Here is a 17,424-nt window from a genome sequence, read left to right as displayed (position 1 = left end):
GTCACCCATGCTCACCAAACCGAAACTGAAGTATCTGGCCCTCCAAGAAATCAGGAGACAGAGATAACAGGACAGTTTCAATCTTCAGTCAGCAAGATAATGAAGTTTCCTCTGTTTTAGTCCTTACAGCAAAGGGTAACTTGAAGTAACCTGATGTTAACCAATCGGTTATCTTTCTATTGTTCTGTTTCCACCTTACCAGGAAAGTAATTCTGAAATGATCAATCTGCTTTTTGTTCTTTGTTTCTGCTTTCTTCAGCCCTTTCTTCTGTAGGTAAAGCCAGCCTCCTCTGTTCCAACTCTTTGGGACTCTCATTCCATTTTATGGAATGAAGTGTTGCCTGATTCTAGAATCGCAATAAAGGCAATTGAAATATTTAGATGTGTCAAATTTTTGTCCGTTGACACTTGTGCTGGTCTGTCTAGAATGCCGTTTCTCTTCATTCCACATACCCACATTCTTCAAATGAGCCCACGTGGCAGGTGGTCAGTGCAGTAACTGACATGTTAAGTACTCAATACTATTCAAAGCTGCGTTTTGCCCCTCACACTAGCTATTCCTCTCCCTCTAACCTCAATCTTTTCTATACACCTTTCTTATGTAACTTTCTATTGTATTTATTGTATTGCAATAATTATAATTAATAATTATTGTATTCTATTACTTGCTATTGTGTTTAATGTAAATGTCTTACATCCCCAGAGATCCAAAGCACTGGAAAAATCAGTATTCAGTCTTAGTCCTATGTGTACCTAGCACCAAGCACAAAGTAATCTGTTTACGGTCAATAAATCTTTCCATAATGCATGAGAACAAAACTAGTGTTTGAACCAGAATGGTCTCTGGTAGAAACCGACAGCTAAAACTGGACAGGGAGTGGAACAGAGGTAAAGGAGCACTTCATGAGGCCCTACTATGTGCCAGGTACTATGCAGAGCACAGGTTCAACTTTGGTTTCATTTATCCTTTCCAAAAAACTGTATGAAGCGGTAGTAACAATTTCATCTCCACTTTACAGATGCGGAGTCTGGATTAGGGAAGTCAGGATACTTGGCTAAGGTCACAACCAAATATGTTCTGGTCTTTCCAGTATTGCACTTGTCGCTTGTCTTCCTTCCAATGTGTCAATCTCCTCCTCTCCCAAAGGTCGAGGACTTTCTAGGAAAACACGCAGCCTCCAACCACTTCCACCCGGGTAGCCCTGTCTCGCCTTTCGCTTCCAGAACCACAAGGAGCGCGCGCGGCTGGGAGGGGAGGAGGGGAGCGGCCGTCGAGACGCAAGGCACCGCCCACTAGGCCGCTGGTGACGTCATCACGCAGGGCCGAGGCGGCGCAGCCACGTTCTTTAAATATGGCCTTTTCCCGGCGTGTGCGACTCTGTGAGGAGTTGGGTGGAATGTGTGTGGTGTGTGGCTGCGGCCTGGGCAAGAGCTGCCGCGGACCATGAGGTGGGCAGAAAGGCTGCGTTGCAGCCGAGACGCGGTTGGGAGGGTGCTGCCGGGTCAGCTGGGGTGCTCATGCGGGGGCGGGAGGAGGGAACATGGCGACCGGGCCAGGACTCTGCTCCTGGCTCTGCGCGGCTCCTACCCCTGCTTTGCTCGCCCTTTTGCTTACCTTTCTGCAACTCTTGTTTCCCCTCTCCTTGCGTCCCCTTTCCCTCAGCCGTTCATTTTGCCTCCATCGACTCTTCCTCCCACCCCACCCCCCCAGCTCCACACTGGGTCGAAGTGTGAGAGGTAGATTAAGTGGGGGCCGGTAGGGCCCGTCCGGTGCTGAGAGACCGACTCCTAAATTTGTTTAGGTTCTCGCATGTCACTTTATCAGTCGGCCTGGGGTCACAGAACTAGTACTGAACATGAAGAGATCAAGCCTGATTTGTAGTCCTGATGATGTCTTTAAGTGATCTAGTGAAATGTCACTTAAGTTGACGACCTCAGTCTCCTCAAATGTGAGGTCCTCTGTGAAAAACCTAAGATTCCTGATACCGAGGTAGCTTTTGTCATGTAGTGCCTGCCAGAATCTGCCCCATAACCAAGCATGGTCAGGAAAAGAAAAGCAAGATTTATTTTGGCAGTAAGGGAGTGGAGAACTGAGTTGACTTCCAGTTCCGTGCCATCAAGTGGCCTAGTATGTGAGCAATGAGAACACCATTCTGTTTCCGCTCTTATTTCCATAGTGAGTGACCTAAGAGTAACACTCCCGGCGTAGATTAAATGGAAACGGACTCATCGTACATCGTCATTGATGCTCTGCCTCAAAGAACCTTGGGAACATTCATCTGTCTGCTGTACTCTGTTTTAGATGCCACAGTCTGAGGGTAGATGTTTAGGGTGAGATTAGTCCTCATCTAACAGCACCTGGCCTAGGCAATCACTTACTTTTGATCTTGGCCTTTTGTTTTTCCTCAGTTGAGTAAATTCTGGAGGGATTCTGTTTCTATTGGAGCCTTCGCAGCCAGGAAGCTGTGAACTGTGAACTACAGTGAAGCAGAAATCTAGGAAGATGAGCTCCAAGATGGTCTTAAGTGAACCAGGACTGAATTGGTGAGTTGTAGCCATTTTGTTATAGTGGGGCTGATGGTTGACATAAGAAAATAGATTTCCGGCATAGAGAGATTTGGAGGAAACAGAAGATACAAGTTTAGGGTCTCAGAATTTACCCTGTCCTCATCTTCACGTACTAAACGCTTGAGTTAGGCTGACTCCACTTCCACTCCTGTCGTGGAACAGCAGTTCACCACTCAAATTGTTTTTAGGTATGTGTTGGTCTCCCGTGAAGGAGAGATACTGGAATTTTCTTGTGTCCGAGAACCTTGCCCATTTCCAGAAAAGTAATAAAAAAGACTCTCTTTAAGAATAGACATGCCGTTATGTTGAAATGTATATCAAATGATAATATAAATGCATAGACTGTATTTTAGAAGTGTATGAAAACTTTGCAAATATCCGGTTAAATAATATAATAGCTAATACATGTGCTGCATTAGTTCATTTTAACTCACGTTTACTGAGCCAGCCAAGGAGGATCAAAAGTTACAAATGATTACAAAGAGTATTAAAATAGTACCTGACTCAATATTAAGTCAGGATGTTATTAAGTATTTGTTTATTGCAAACAACACTCCCATCCCCAAGAAGTTCACAGCCCCTGAGTCCCTTGACTTAGTTTTTATATGACATGCAGAAACTTAAAAATTTATTGAGATGTCACAGATGTAATACCACAGCAAGGTAGTAAGGAACTATAGTGGTACATAGCAAATGAGGCATTCTAATTTTACCATTCCATTAATACCTTAATTGTGGTTTTTTGGATAAATGCCTTTAAGACAGTTAAAAATAGAAAAGAGTATCGAGCAAATATGCTAGAATTTCCTATCTGGACAGTAGGATAGCCAGAAGTTGCGATTGGATTAGATGAGGTATGAACATTTGCATTCCTTGCCAGTGCTGTAAAGTATGCGTTCAGATGTAGCACAGATGCTCTTATACACCACTGGCATTGTGGGACCAAATGTTGTTGAGAACCTTTGCACAATATTGTAGCCCTTGGAATTATCCTTTTCCACAGAATTTTACTGACCTTTGTCCTCCCTGGATTAATAGATTCACTGTTTTAAAATGTTTAATTCCTTCATTCAAACAGCATTTTTGGATGCCTAACTATATGAAAAGCTTTGAATATTGTATGTTAGTCTCTAAATGAATTATGGTGTTACAAATAATCGTATCACCTTTGAGGTGCTTTTTGCAAACCAGTTATCCCATTTGCCATAGTAAACAAAATAGGTAGGATATTTAGTCTTTGTAGTGTCTTTTGGCTCAGGACAATGGTGCATGAAACAAAAATGAGTTGAGAAGTGTTTTCAGCAACCAAATATCTTAATGTTATGTCCTAGAGCCAGAAGTGAGGCCAGCCTTTGACAGACCTGTGATTATACGTCAGTCTTTTCTATCTTTAACTCTCCAGCTCTGTGACATTTATTTAATTAGGTACTAAAGAAAATGCAAGGCTAATTATTGGAGCTGGAGAATTTCATCATGGGCCTGGGTTTAAGGCTATTCAGGAAGTAACACTTATAAAGTCCACAGATCTGGTATATGAAATTAAACATAGTAAGAAGAGATTGTCTGGGGGTCAGGGGGTAAGAAGGTATGAAATTATAAGTTAAAACTGTGCCATTATGCGTCTTAGTCTAGCATGAGATTTTGAATTGTAGAATATAAGTAAATTACTTTGTTTCACAGGGATATTTCCCCCAAAAATGGCCTTAAGACATTTTTCTCACGAGAAAATTATAAAGATCATTCCATGGCTCCAAGTTTAAAAGAACTGTGTGTTTTATCCAACAGGTAATATGTTTATTTGGTTATTTACATATTTAATTGTTGCTTTTCTGATAGTTGAATTTTTATATGTATCTCTAGTATTAAACATTCAAATTATAGAAATGGTAAAACTAAAACAACTTTTAACACTTTGGTATTTATCTTTTGAGACCTTCAGTCCTTTCTCCACACATGAACTGCAAAACAGTTTTATAGTGTTTTCTAATACTATACTAAACCATTTATCCCAATAATTTTGATACTTCCGTACTAATAATATAGTATAATACTACGCTAACGTTTATACGAATAAATAGTTTAGTATAGTACCTATATTATGCTAGTAATTATTTAGAATAGTAGTAAATAGTATACTACTTATAATATATACATACACACACGTATATAATACAAAATGGGATTATACTAAAAATATTATACTATAAAACTGTTTTTGTAGTTTTCTGTCATTTTAAGTGATATTTTGAATATTCTTTCCATGCCCCAACATATAGTTCAACCTTAATAGTTGTATATTACCTCACTATATAGATTATGGATGTGTTTTTAATTCATTCAATTAGTCCTGTGTTGCAAAACATTGTGTTCTGGTTTTTGGAGTAATTATAAACAATGTATTGGTGAATTTTTATAGTTATTTCTATAAGATACACTCAGAGAAATTGAATTGTTCAGTCAGATAGTGTGTATGTTTTATATTTTAAAAGATATTGCCTAATTCCTAAAGATTTTTTTCTCTCTGATATTTAATGACTGTTAACTGATAATTTGTACTTCTTACTGCTCACCTGCCTGTAGTAGCTGTCTTTCCTTTTTGATCGACTATTTCTACTGTATTGTTGATGAATCTGAAAACCAAGTAATTGAGTTTACTAGAAAAATGTATCAATGTACAAAGGAGGAATTAGGAAACTCCCCCAGGGGAGTGCAACATTTCCTTTCTTCCTTTCTCCTTTTACAGTGGAGGGCATATCTCCCCATCTTTTCCTGCCTTCTCAGTTTACTTTTCTGTCAGTTATCCCCTCTTAGTCCTCTATCTTTGTTCTCTCCCATTTTCCATCATCTTGATCACTTTTTGGTTTTGGTGTTTGTTTGTTTGTTTTTTAAGACACGTAGTCTTGCTGTGTTCCCCAGGGTGATCTTGAATTCCTAGCCTCAAGTCTTTCTCCAATTTGGTCTCCCAAAGTGCTGGGGTTACAGGCAGGAGCCACTCTGCCTGACCACCTTCATCAGTATTTGAACATGCTCAAATTTTCCTGTTTTATATAATCTCTGGACTCCAGATTTGCTCCCAGTTACTTTCTTACTTCTTCTCTCATTTATATTTAGACTTCTTTAAAGACTTGTATATGCTCACTGAGAAGAAATGCGGAACAGAAAAGCTGTAAGACATATCGAAAACAATTAACAAAATAGTAATAGTAAGTCTTTTCCTATCAATCAATAATTACTTTAAATGTAAACTGATTAAACTCTTCAATCAAAGGATAGATTGGCAGAATGGATTTAAAAACAGGACTAAAAACTTCGTTTACTGCACATCCTACTGCACTTGCTGGCATTACAGGAGTGAGCCACCACATCCGGCCCATAGCTGTATTATATTCTATTGTCGGTTGTTAGTTCTATTGTTATTTTTAAATTGTCCTCTGTTGATATTTAGATTGTTTCCATTCCTTTACTGTTAGAAACAGTAAGCATCCTTTTCACATGTACTTGTATGAGTAGGACAAACTCCTGTCAGTGAAGGGTATGTATATATATTTATTTTGATAGATATTGCCAGATTGCCATTAAAAGCAGTAAGGGAAAAAGCGCTTTTTTGATGGCATCAAATGAATGCATAAGTTTACATAAAAACAAGCAGGAGTTATATTACAGAGACAATTTTAGCCCAGAGTCAATGCCTCACACCTATAATCCCAGCATGTTGTAAGGCTAAGGCAGGAAGATCACTTGAGTCCTGAATTTGAGACCAGTCTGGGCAACAAATTGAGACCCCATGTCCCCAAAAATAGTTAGCTGCATGTGGTGGCACCTGCCTATAGTCCAGTTAATCAGGAGGCTGAGGGCTGAGGCACGAGGATCACTTGAGCCCAGGAATTTGAGACTGCAGTGAGCTCTGGTTGTGCCACTGTACTCCTGCCTGGGCAAGAGTGAGATCCTGTCTACAAAAAAAAGAGAAAATTTTTTTTAAAATAAATGTTTTAAAGGGGCAATTTCAGAAGCAACTTTACTCTTGCCAAAGTGCATAGTTAGAATGTCTGTGCTGATGTCAGATGTACAAGGTTAAAGTAAAAGACTCCCTTATGTATGTACATTTGTGGATATTTTTTAAAACTATTTGTTATTCAACTTGTACAGGTTTTTTGAGGATAACTGATTTTTTAAAACTTACTATTAATTAAGTAAAGAATTGCCTTTATTTATTTGGATCAAAAAAGATGCCTACCATTTCTGTTTTCCTGGGATTTAGAGAATATATATCTTTATCTTTAAAAAAATAAAAATCGGGATTTCCGTCTCTGGGATCCCCTCCCACAACAGCATGGGAGCTCACTTTTTCTCTCTGTTTCTCTCTCTGCCTAATAAATCACTCTGTGCCAAAAAAAAAAAAAAAAAAAAAAAATCTCAGGCCATACATAGTGACTCACACCGGTAATACCAGCCCCTTAGGAGACCACAGCAGCTGGATTGCTTGAGCTCAGGAGTTAAAGACCAACCTGTGCAACATGGTGACACCTGGTCTACAAAAATACAAAAAATAGCCAGGTGTGGTGGTTGTGCAGCTGCAGTCTCAGCTACTGGGGAGGCTGAGGTGTGAGGATCACCTGAATCCAGGGAAGTTGAGGCTGCAGTGAGCCAGGATCTATCCATTGCATTCCAGCCTGGGCACCAGAGTGAGACCCTGTCTCACACACATACAAAAAAAATAATCTCATCTGGGTACAGTAGCTCATTCTTATATTCCCAACACTTTGGGATGCTAGGGGTGAGATGATCACTTGAGCCCAGGAATTAAAGACCAGCCTAAGCAACATAGCAAGACCTCATCTCTACACATAATTTAAAAGTTAGCCGGTGTGGTGGCATGCATGTGTGGTCCCAGCTGCTCAGGAGACTGAGGTAGGAGGATCACTTGGGAGCATCACCTAGGAGGTCAAGGCTACAGTGAGCCGTGATCACACCACTGCACTCCTGCCTGGACAACAGAGCAAGACCCCATCTCAAATTTTGAGACCTTATCTCAAAATTAAAAAAAAAAAAAATCTTACTATATTTGAACTCTTGTCTCAGCCTTTCTCTTTTCACACAAAAAATTTTTAGTTTTAATCTTCATCTTGCCACTGCTTCTTATTTTATTTATTTTAGAGTTGACGTCTTGCCATGTTGCCCAGGCTAGACTGAAATTTCTGGGCTTAGGTGATCCTCCTACTTCAGCCACCTGAATAGATGGGATTATAGGTGCATGCCAGTGTGCCCAGTTTATTCTAATGGTTGTTTTTAAGTCCTCTTCTATTCATCATATCCCAGATGTGGGTTATAACCTGGCTTTGTGAAGGCATTTTGCTGGAAGTTGGGCGTATCTAACTCCTAAAATATTTTTTTCTTAGAATATCCTTGTTTTCTTTAGATTTCTATAGAGTACAAAATAATTTATTGCTATAATATACCTTTTACTACAGAAAAAGTACACATGCTATTGATACAATGTTTCTAGTCTTTTTTCCTAACTTTGTTTTACTAAGAATCATTACAGTAATTGTTAATTACTGTAATGATTCTTAATAACCATAATAATTACTACAATTATTATTTCAGGCTTTATTAATTTACAACTGTTTTCTTGTTGAAAACCAAGGCCTTTTGTTCTGTTAATTTCAAGATAAAAAAAAAAACTTTTGTTTTGCCCTCTGTGCTCCATAGATGTTTGTAAAATAAAAGGACAGCTTGAATATTGTTTTTACAAATGAATAATATGAAAAGTTAATTTTGTGTTACTTTTCTTTGAAGCATGAAAAAAAAATTATAGAATATTTGGAAAGTCCCCTAAGAAAATAAAAAAGGATATTAAAATGCCCCATGAGTCGTTCACGTAGAAATAACACTGTAAACAATTGCCTTTTTTTTTTAATTAAAGTTTCTGGTTGCAGATATTCATAACTCAGTTTTAAGCAAACAAGGGGGAAAATAGCTTTAAATATAATATATATATATATTATATTTAAAGAGAGAGAATGATTTAACATATTTAATACAAGAAAATAAATCAAACTCAGAAAATACTGGTAGACTTGAAATGGAGACTAGAAGCACCATTTCCAAATGCTACTTTTAAACAAGCTACCAAACCAGTATTTAAAGTATAGGAAACTTAAAGTTTTAGATTCTGCCCTTTTTTTTTTTTTTTTTTCCATAGAAACTGTAAGAAAAGAGAATAGGTAGTTGACAAAATGCAGGGGGAAAACTTCAAACCATCAAGTGAAATAAAATATAATGCTGTATACGTGGATAGAGAAACCCTGTCAGATGATTTTGGTTTGCACCCTGATGAAGATTTTGACAGCACTGCACAGGGAAATGATCTTGATGTGCTACCATTTCATTCTTTGCTGAATGTAGCCAATTTAAACTGCTAGAATTTCTTGACATTCCTACTCTGGCATATCTGAGTCAGCATCTTGTTGCTGCAGCAGCTTAATTAAATTTGCCAGTTTGTGCCACAAGGACAGACATGTTCTCATATTCAGAGAGACAGCTGTGAAGCAGCATTGTTAAGAGTGCAGACACAATACTGTTAGGTTTGAATAGCTCTCAAGACATTTTCTAGTGAGAAGTCAATTTGCTGTAATACGTTTCTCCCAAGATCAGCAGTTAATATTCATTTTGTTAGCCTAAAATATGCTTATTTTTATTCAGTTATTGGAGAAACTTTAGTAGCTAAGTATGTCTTCTTTTATGTGTGTTATTTTCAGACCCAACCTAAGCATCCTAATTTTAATTTCCAGAATTCTTCTCCCATTCCCTTATCAGCTCTCTTGATTAGTTTTTTATCCATTGTTTAGCTCTAAGAGAGTGGTCTTAAATATTTTTGCTTTATTTGGCTACCTACATATTTTCTAAAATACTGTTGTCATCTTTTGGAATTTTTGCCATATTTATTCTAGTATTATAAAGTTAATGTAAAACAAATTAGTGGTAGGTTTGAATGGAATGTAACTCACCCTTTGTCCAGGCATGGTTCTAAATTAGTATTTCTCAGCCATATCAGACTGATATCCTCCCACATTTTATAACAGATATTTATAAGAAGTAAGACACCTCCTTTACTAGCTTAAAATGAAATTAATAGATATAATTTTGAAAAATAACAATATCCTATACATGTAAATGTGAAATTATTTATTTATTTATTTATTTATTTATTTTGAGACAGAGTTTCTCTCTTATTACCCAGGCTGGAGTGCAATGGCGCGATCTCAGCTCACCGCAACCTCTGCCTCCTGGGTTCAGGCAATTCTCCTGCCTCAGCCTCCTGAGTAGCTGGGATTACAGGCACGCACCACCGTGCCCAGCTAATTTTTTGTATTTTTAGTAGAGATGGGGTTTCACCATGTTGACCAGGATGGTCTCGATCTCTTGACCTCGTGATCCACCCACCTCGGCCTCCCAAGTGCTGGGATTACAGGCCTGAGCCACCGCGCCCGGCCCAATAATTTATTTTTGATATGTAAATTCATAGAGACTACTGTATTCTGAGATACAATGAGGTAATGAGATGCATCCATTAAAATGAACACAGTTCATTTATTGAAGTTCATTTAAAGTTCTTAAGGGAAAATAAAGCATACCGTAAAAGAATCATAGGAAAAATAAAAGAGAATAAAATGTACTGTTAGGATAAATAATAGCAGACTAGACTTACTTGCGCCTGCTAAGAGAAAGCCTGAAGGAGACTGTTAAAAGCTATGCAGGATAGTACTGCATATTGCAGGCATTTACTGTTCCTCACTTCTGAATATCTTTAATCCCCCCTCTCTTCTGTTATAATCCAGATACACCTGCAGGCTTCCTGAATGTCCTGGGGACATTAAAACTGTCATGATTGAGAACCACTGCTGTGGATATTTTCTCCCCCTTCTCTTTCTCTCCCTTAATCCCTGATCATGGTGTTCTTAAGATTCTCCTCAGTCACCTATTTGTATGTTCACACTGGAAACCTAAGTTCTTCTTTGTCCCGTTGTGTTGATGTACATACCTACTTTTCTTTCTTCTTTATTCAGTTGTCTAATGCACTTGATTATAATGTCCTGGAGATCGGAGATGATACCCTACTTAGTGTTATATTTTCAGTACCTGGCATAGGCTGGCACGTGGTAGTTATTTGATAAATATTAACAAATGGAGGAATGAAGAATGAATCGGCAGTTGTTCATCTTTCTCATTAGTTTCCCTTCCTCTGTAGATTATTGTGTAATTTAGAGCCAAGTTAGAGGAACAGTTACTGTGGGGGAAATTATATTTGTAGAGGCCAAGGAAGTACAGTTTTTGATGCACTTCTAAAGTCTCTTATTTAAAATGTAGATTACAATAACTGAATAGCAAAAATAGAGATGGATTATGAGTAAGATAAGGAAGTTGTGTTCATACACCTTATTTGGATGATAAGGTGACTTCTTAAAAGCAGAGGTAGTTGTGAATCTAAGTAACAGAGAAACTCTCTAAAAGAAAAGAAATTTATTTGGGAGTAAAGCATTGCAATGGGAATCTCTATGCTGTAGAAAACTATGTGCGTATTTAGGGAGGTAAAGAAGGACAAAGATTTTTTTAAGGAAAAAATTAGGAAGATTGTGTGTTTGTTTTGACATAATTATACTTGATCTTTGAAAGATCAGTAACAAAGGTGACACCAATCCGAGATTGGACAGGCAATTCCTGAGCAGATAACCTTGCAGAAGTATTTTGTTATCAGAAATTCAAACTCTGTCTTCATGGACTTCTAAATTCCAAGGTACATATGCAGGATGTGCAGGTTTGTTACGGATGTAAACGTGTGCCATGGTGGTTTGCTGTACCTGTCAACCCATTACCTAGGAATTAAGCCCTGCAAGCATTAGCTATTTTTCCTCATGCTCTCCCACCCCAACCCAAGCCCCCAGCAAGCCCCAGTGTGTATTGTTCCCCTCCCTGTGTCCATGTGTTCTCATTGTTCAGCTCCCACTTGTAAGTGAGAACATGTGGTGTTTGATTTTTCTGTTCCTGTGTTAGTTTCCTGAAGATAATGGCTTCCAGCTCCATTCATGTCCCTGCAAAGAACATGATGTTGTTCCTTTTTATGGTTGCATAGTATTCCATGATATCAGGGGTTTTTAAATATTGGTGACTCCATTGTGATTCTTACAGCCTTCACACATTTCATAAACAAATATGATAACAAGTTCTTTAGCTACTTACTACTTTCTCTTCTGGTACATTTTATTATAAATATACCAGAATTTTTCTTTAGTGTCCATGAAAAGCATAAAGTCATTTCTGTGAATTCAGCCATGTACCAGAGTGATAGAGAATTGTACAAGAGTGATAGAAGATTGTGCAACTTTTCTAAAACCAATACTGCTTTCATAAAATATGTGCATAATGTTGGAATTTTCTTAATTTTTTAGATAAGCAGAGGAAACCAGAACATTTAGAATCTCAGTGAAATTTGTTAACCTCAAATTTGTGATTCCATTATATTCTGGGCTTAGTAGCTTTTATTCACCATAGTAACTGATAAATCTTAGTGATTAATATTTTTTAAAAAACTCAAATTGTAATAAAATATAAACACAAAGTACCTGCATATGTAATTGGCAAGAATGATTTTCCCATCTTTATTACTGGGAAAAAAACTTCTAAGTTGAATAAGTATGCCTCTTCCTCTCCATCAGGTAATTGAAGGTAAGTTTGCATTGTGATCCTATCCCACAGAATACTTAATCTACTTTAAATGGCTAAACATCAAAATGCAGGTGGCAGAGTTAGATAATAATCCAGAGTTTACTGTGTTAATTACGCTGTATTCTCCCTGGTGATTGAGAATCATGAAGTTCCATGATAGTGAAAAGCACATATTTGTAAATTATATTTTGTTTTCCAGACGTATAGGAGAAAATTTGAATGCCTCAGCAAGTTCTGTAGAAAATGAGCCGGCAGTTAGTTCAGCAGCTCAAGCAAAGGAAAAAGTTAAAACCACAATTGGAATGGTTCTTCTTCCAAAACCAAGAGTTCCTTATCCTCGTTTCTCTCGTTTCTCACAGAGAGAGCAGAGGAGTTATGTGGACTTGTTGGTTAAATACGCAAAGATTCCTGCAAATTCCAAAGCTGTTGGAATAAATAAAAATGACTACTTACAGTACTTGGTATGTATTCTATTCTTCAGTTTCAGGAAAAAATATTAAAAACTAGAAAATATTTTTATCTTAAATTTACATTTATGTTTTTAGGTTCAGTCATCTTTTTTAAAATGGAAAATTGAAGGAGATTGACAGAGAAATGGTGCTTGAATTTTTTTGTTGGTTCTGTTCTATTATAGTTCAAGCATTTTGCTCTACTTCTGAGCATGTCTCAATTAAGAAGTTTCCAGATTGTCAATTTTATAAATGATGCTGTGCCGAATGTCTTTGTAGCAGAATCTTAGTTCATATCAATGATAGTTTCCATAAGATAAATTCTTAAAAATAAAACTGCCAGATCAAAACCTATACATGTTTTCAAAGCTTTGATTTGCAGTTACACATACATAAATTGTTCTGCCAAATGTTTAAACCAGTTTGTTTGTACCTCTATTGTATGACAGATTTTGAAAAACTATCTTCTCTAATCCTATGTAGGTAAGGTAAAAGAAAATCGAAATCAAATAGAATAAAAGAAAAAACTATCTTCACTAATATTGGACATTACCGTTTTTGCCTTTAATTTAATATGGGGGAAATGATCTCTTGCTTTACATTAATTTAATTTAGGATTACTAATGAAAATAAGTATTTCCCGTGTGTGTATAAGCCATTTTTATTTCTTCTTTTGTAACTCAGCTATATTTGCTCATTTTTCTATCGGGATGTCTAAAAAAATCTGGGGCTGGGTGCAGTGGGTCATGCCTGTAATCCCAGCACTTTAGGAGGCTGAGGTGAGTGGATCACCTGAGGTCAGGAGTTCCATCTGGACCCACCTGGCCAACGGGGCGAAGCCGCGTTTCTACTAAAAATACCAAAACTTAGCCAGGCAAGGTGGTGGGCGCCTATATTTGCAGCTACTTAGGACACGGAAGTTGCAGTGAGCTGAAATCACACCACTGCACTTCAGCCTGGGCAACAGAGCAAGACTCTATCTCAAAAAGTAAATTTTAAAAATAAGTAAATAAATAAATTTTGACAGCATTTTATAAAATAAGCTTCTCAATTCCTAAGCATGTACTGTAGTCTTAGTCATTTGCTTTTCTATTTCTGTGGTGTTTTTAATAGCAGTTTATCATTACTATATAATAATTTTTGAATTCTGCTTTGGATTTGATACTTTATTCTTTAAGTTTAAATTATTATAGCAATGATTGAGAAGTGATTGTTTTTCAATGAAACTTTTTATCCCAAGACATGTCTCCTTTTTTAAAAATCAGGATATGAAAAAACACGTGAGCGAAGAAGTTACTGAGTTCCTAAAGTTTTTGCAGAATTCTGCAAAGAAATGTGCACAGGATTATAATATGCTTTCTGATGATGCCCATCTCTTCACAGAGGTAAACAAAACAAATCACATTTGTGTAACCTGCCAAGTGATAGACAATAGCAGCATTCTGAAATGTGTGATGATTCTGCCAAAAGCATTTGGAACTGTCAGTATTACCAATTTAGAAACCGCAGGTCATTTCTTCATTGTGCATTAAAATTGTAGAAAAACTAACGTCTCAAAATTGTGTACTGTAGTATATTTGTATGTATATTTATATTCTTTAACGATCCAACTACTGTATTGTATCATTACATTTTACTCACATAATAGTTTGAACTGACCCACTGTTTTCCCTTGTGAGAGGATAGTGTTTAAAGGGTTCTCCTGGTTGTTAAAAATCTGAATGGTTCTTTAAAACTCAGTCACGTGAACTTGTGCTCATTGTGTTTGTGGAAACCAGCCACATAATCATCCATTTCAACAAAAATCTGAATGGTTCTTTAAAACTCAGTCACGTGAACTTGTGCTCATTGTCTTTGTGGAAACCAGCCGCATAATGATCCATTTCAACTCTGAGTTCATTTTTTGATACTTCACTCATTCATGCAAATTTGTTAGCAAGACCCATATATCATGCCAGCTTGTTCCCTACCATCATTCACTGAGCCTACAAGAAATTTAAAGTGTGCTACTTAAATAGGCCAGACGTGGTGTTTCACGTCTGTAATCCCAGCACTTTGGGAGTCCGAGGCGGGTTGATCACCTGAGGTCAGGAGTTCGAGACCAGCCTGGCCAGCATAGTGAACCCCACCTCTACTAAAAATATAAAAATTAGCCAGGCGTGGTGGTGGGCATGCGTAATCCCAGCTACTTGGGAGACTCAGACAGGAGAATTGCTTGAACCTGGGATGTGGAGGTTTGCAGTGAGCTAAAATCACGCCATTGCGCTCCAGCCTGGGGGACAGAATGAGACTCTGTCCCAGAAAAATGAAAATTAATAAATTAAATAAATAAATGAAGTATACTACTTAAATAATAACTATACACACACACACACACACATATAGTATATTTGTAGTAGAGTTCATCTATAAATATCAGTCTAAATTTAAGCATTTAAAGCTGGTCACTGTAAACAGCAGTGTTAATATATTTAATATTAGTGAACTCTACACTTAAAAAGGGATAAGATGGTTAATTTTACCATAGTTTGAAAAACAAAACTAAGCACTATAAATAGTTGAAATACAGACAGCAGGGTTATTACACTTTTACTGTTTTTAAAAAACCAGGCTGGGTACAGTGGCTCACACCTATTATTCTAGCACTTTGGGAGGCCAAGGCAGAAGGATTAAGCCCAGCAATTTGAAACCAGTCTGGGCAACATAATGAGATCCTATCTATACAGAAAATTTAAAAATTACCTTGCATGGTGGCATGTGCCTGTAGGCTTAGTCCCACCTACTTGGGAGGCTTAGGTGGGAGGTTCAGTTAAGCCAGGAGGTGGAGGCTGCAGTGAGCCTTGATTGTGTCACTCCCTGTACTCCAGTTTGGATGACAGAGTGTGACCCTGTCTCAAGAAAGGAAGAAAAATAAACACTGTAAGGAAGAATTTTGTTAATATGAACCAAAAGAATGATTCTTCTAAATAAAATAATTTGATTTTTATTTTCTGTGAACCTAAATATAATATGTTTAAATGGAATGTCAAATTTTTCTATGTGGAAAAGGAGCTGGCAGCTGTTCTTCTTTTAATGGTGCCTTTTAAAGGACCAGAATGATGTTTTTAATACATAAGTCATAGTCCACGCTGGAGTGCAGTGACACAGTCCTACTCACTACATCCTTGAATTCCTGGGTTCAAGTGATCCCACCTCAGCCTCCTGAATAGCAAGGACATGGGCATATGTCACTCCACCAAGCAGTCTCAAAACTCCTGACCTCAAACAATCCTTCTGCTTCAACCTCTCTTAGTGCTGGGATTACAGCCCATCTTTCTTAGAGTCTTTATAAAGTTCCGTAGTGCCCTCCATGATCTCCCCTCTGCCTCCTATCCCCCATCCTCACCTTCTACCAATTGCTCCCTCAGTTATTCTCCTCCCACCTGCTGACTGGCCTTTATGTTTCTTCAGTGCTTCAAGCAGAGTCCTGCCTTAAGTTCTTTGGCACTTGCTGATTGTGTTTTTCTCTCAATCAGTTCCCCAAATTTCTGCATGGAATAGTGTCTTGATTCCTTTAGGTCTCTCTGTTCAGATGTCACCTATCAATGAAGATGTCCCTTATTACTCGATGGAATGTAGAATGACCCTCACTTTTTCCTTTACCATGTTTAATTTTTGCTTATTGTCCTTCTCCACACTGTTTTCGTAAAACAGTACCTTTTTTAACTGCTGTTTTGTTCACTGATGTAGTCTTCCAGTGACTAGAATAGTGTTTGGCACACTTAAGTGCTTAGGTGCTTAATGTAAGTATTTCTTAAGTGAATATAAAACTGTACGTTTTATGCAAAGTACATTACTTGGTAGCTAATGATAACTGATAAAGATTGTCTTTTTTTTTTTTTTTTTTACCATTTTGATGTGGCAGCACCTTTTCTCTAAGTTGTATTTTACATTCACCCCAAAGATTCTCTGACATTTTTCTGAGATCTTTTAGTTTTAAAATTTTACGTTATGCAATGTCACGTACGTATGGAAAAGTATATAGAACAAACTAGATGCAATTTAACAGATAATTATATAGTAAGCGTCTATGTAACTGTTATCCAGGTCAAGAAATAAAATAATACCAGTAATCCAGAAGCTCCCTGTGTAGTCCTCCTTTATAATAAATAACATTCTCCTTACCTTGAATAGATAATCACTGTCCCAGCTCTGGTAGTGATAAGTTCTGTGCTTTTTGTGTGTATATGGAGGGTGTTAGTTCTACTTCTCTTTTGCCTGATTTTGTTGGAATTTTTTTTTTTTAAGACAGAGCTCCCCTCTTGGTTCAGGCTAGAGTGCAATGGCATGATCTCGCCCTGCTGCAATCTCCACTGCCTTTGTTCAAGGTATTCTCCTGCCTCTGCCTCCCAAGTAGCTGGGATTACAGGCGCCCGCCACCACACCAGCTGATTTTTGTATTTTTAGTAGAGAGGGAGTTTCACCATGTTGGCCAGGCTGGTGTCAAACTCCTGACCTCAGGTGATCTACCTGTCTTGGCCTCCCAAATGATGGGTTATAGGTGTGAGCCACCATGCCTGGCCCCTTTTGCCTGATTTTGAATTTTATGTGAAGAGAATCCTTTTGGGTCTTCCTTCTTTCATTTGGAATTGTGATTTTTAGATTTTTATGTTGTGTGAGTTGTAATTCAGTCATTTTCATTTCT

General features: G+C 37.6%; 1 protein-coding gene across 4 annotated transcripts in view; it reads left to right on the top strand.

The window, feature by feature from the left end:
- The first annotated feature begins 1,309 nt into the window (after positions 1-1,309).
- ICE2 (interactor of little elongation complex ELL subunit 2) overlaps positions 1,310-17,424 on the top strand; it is a 54,308-nt gene continuing 38,193 nt past the window's right edge. Inside the window, exons 1-5 of one of the 4 annotated variants that reach the window (XM_012443152.3) lie at positions 1,310-1,449; positions 2,410-2,544; positions 4,249-4,353; positions 12,491-12,752; positions 14,006-14,125. In XM_012443152.3, coding sequence (XP_012298575.2) covers positions 2,504-2,544; positions 4,249-4,353; positions 12,491-12,752; positions 14,006-14,125 — 528 coding nt within the window. In that variant the 5' untranslated portion in view covers positions 1,310-1,449; positions 2,410-2,503. Of the gene's footprint in view, positions 1,450-2,409; positions 2,545-4,248; positions 4,354-5,679; positions 5,772-12,490; positions 12,753-14,005; positions 14,126-17,424 lie in introns of those variants that run through there. The other 3 variants (XM_012443156.2, XM_012443153.2, XM_064361364.1) reach the window with 3 other exon arrangements.

This window comes from Aotus nancymaae, unplaced genomic scaffold, assembly GCF_030222135.1.
Source record: "Aotus nancymaae isolate 86718 unplaced genomic scaffold, 86718_ANA_hifiasm-v0.15.2.pri h1tg000041l, whole genome shotgun sequence".
In the NCBI taxonomy this organism is placed as follows: domain Eukaryota; kingdom Metazoa; phylum Chordata; class Mammalia; order Primates; family Aotidae; genus Aotus; species Aotus nancymaae.
This window is presented reverse-complemented; position numbering and strand designations above follow the sequence as displayed.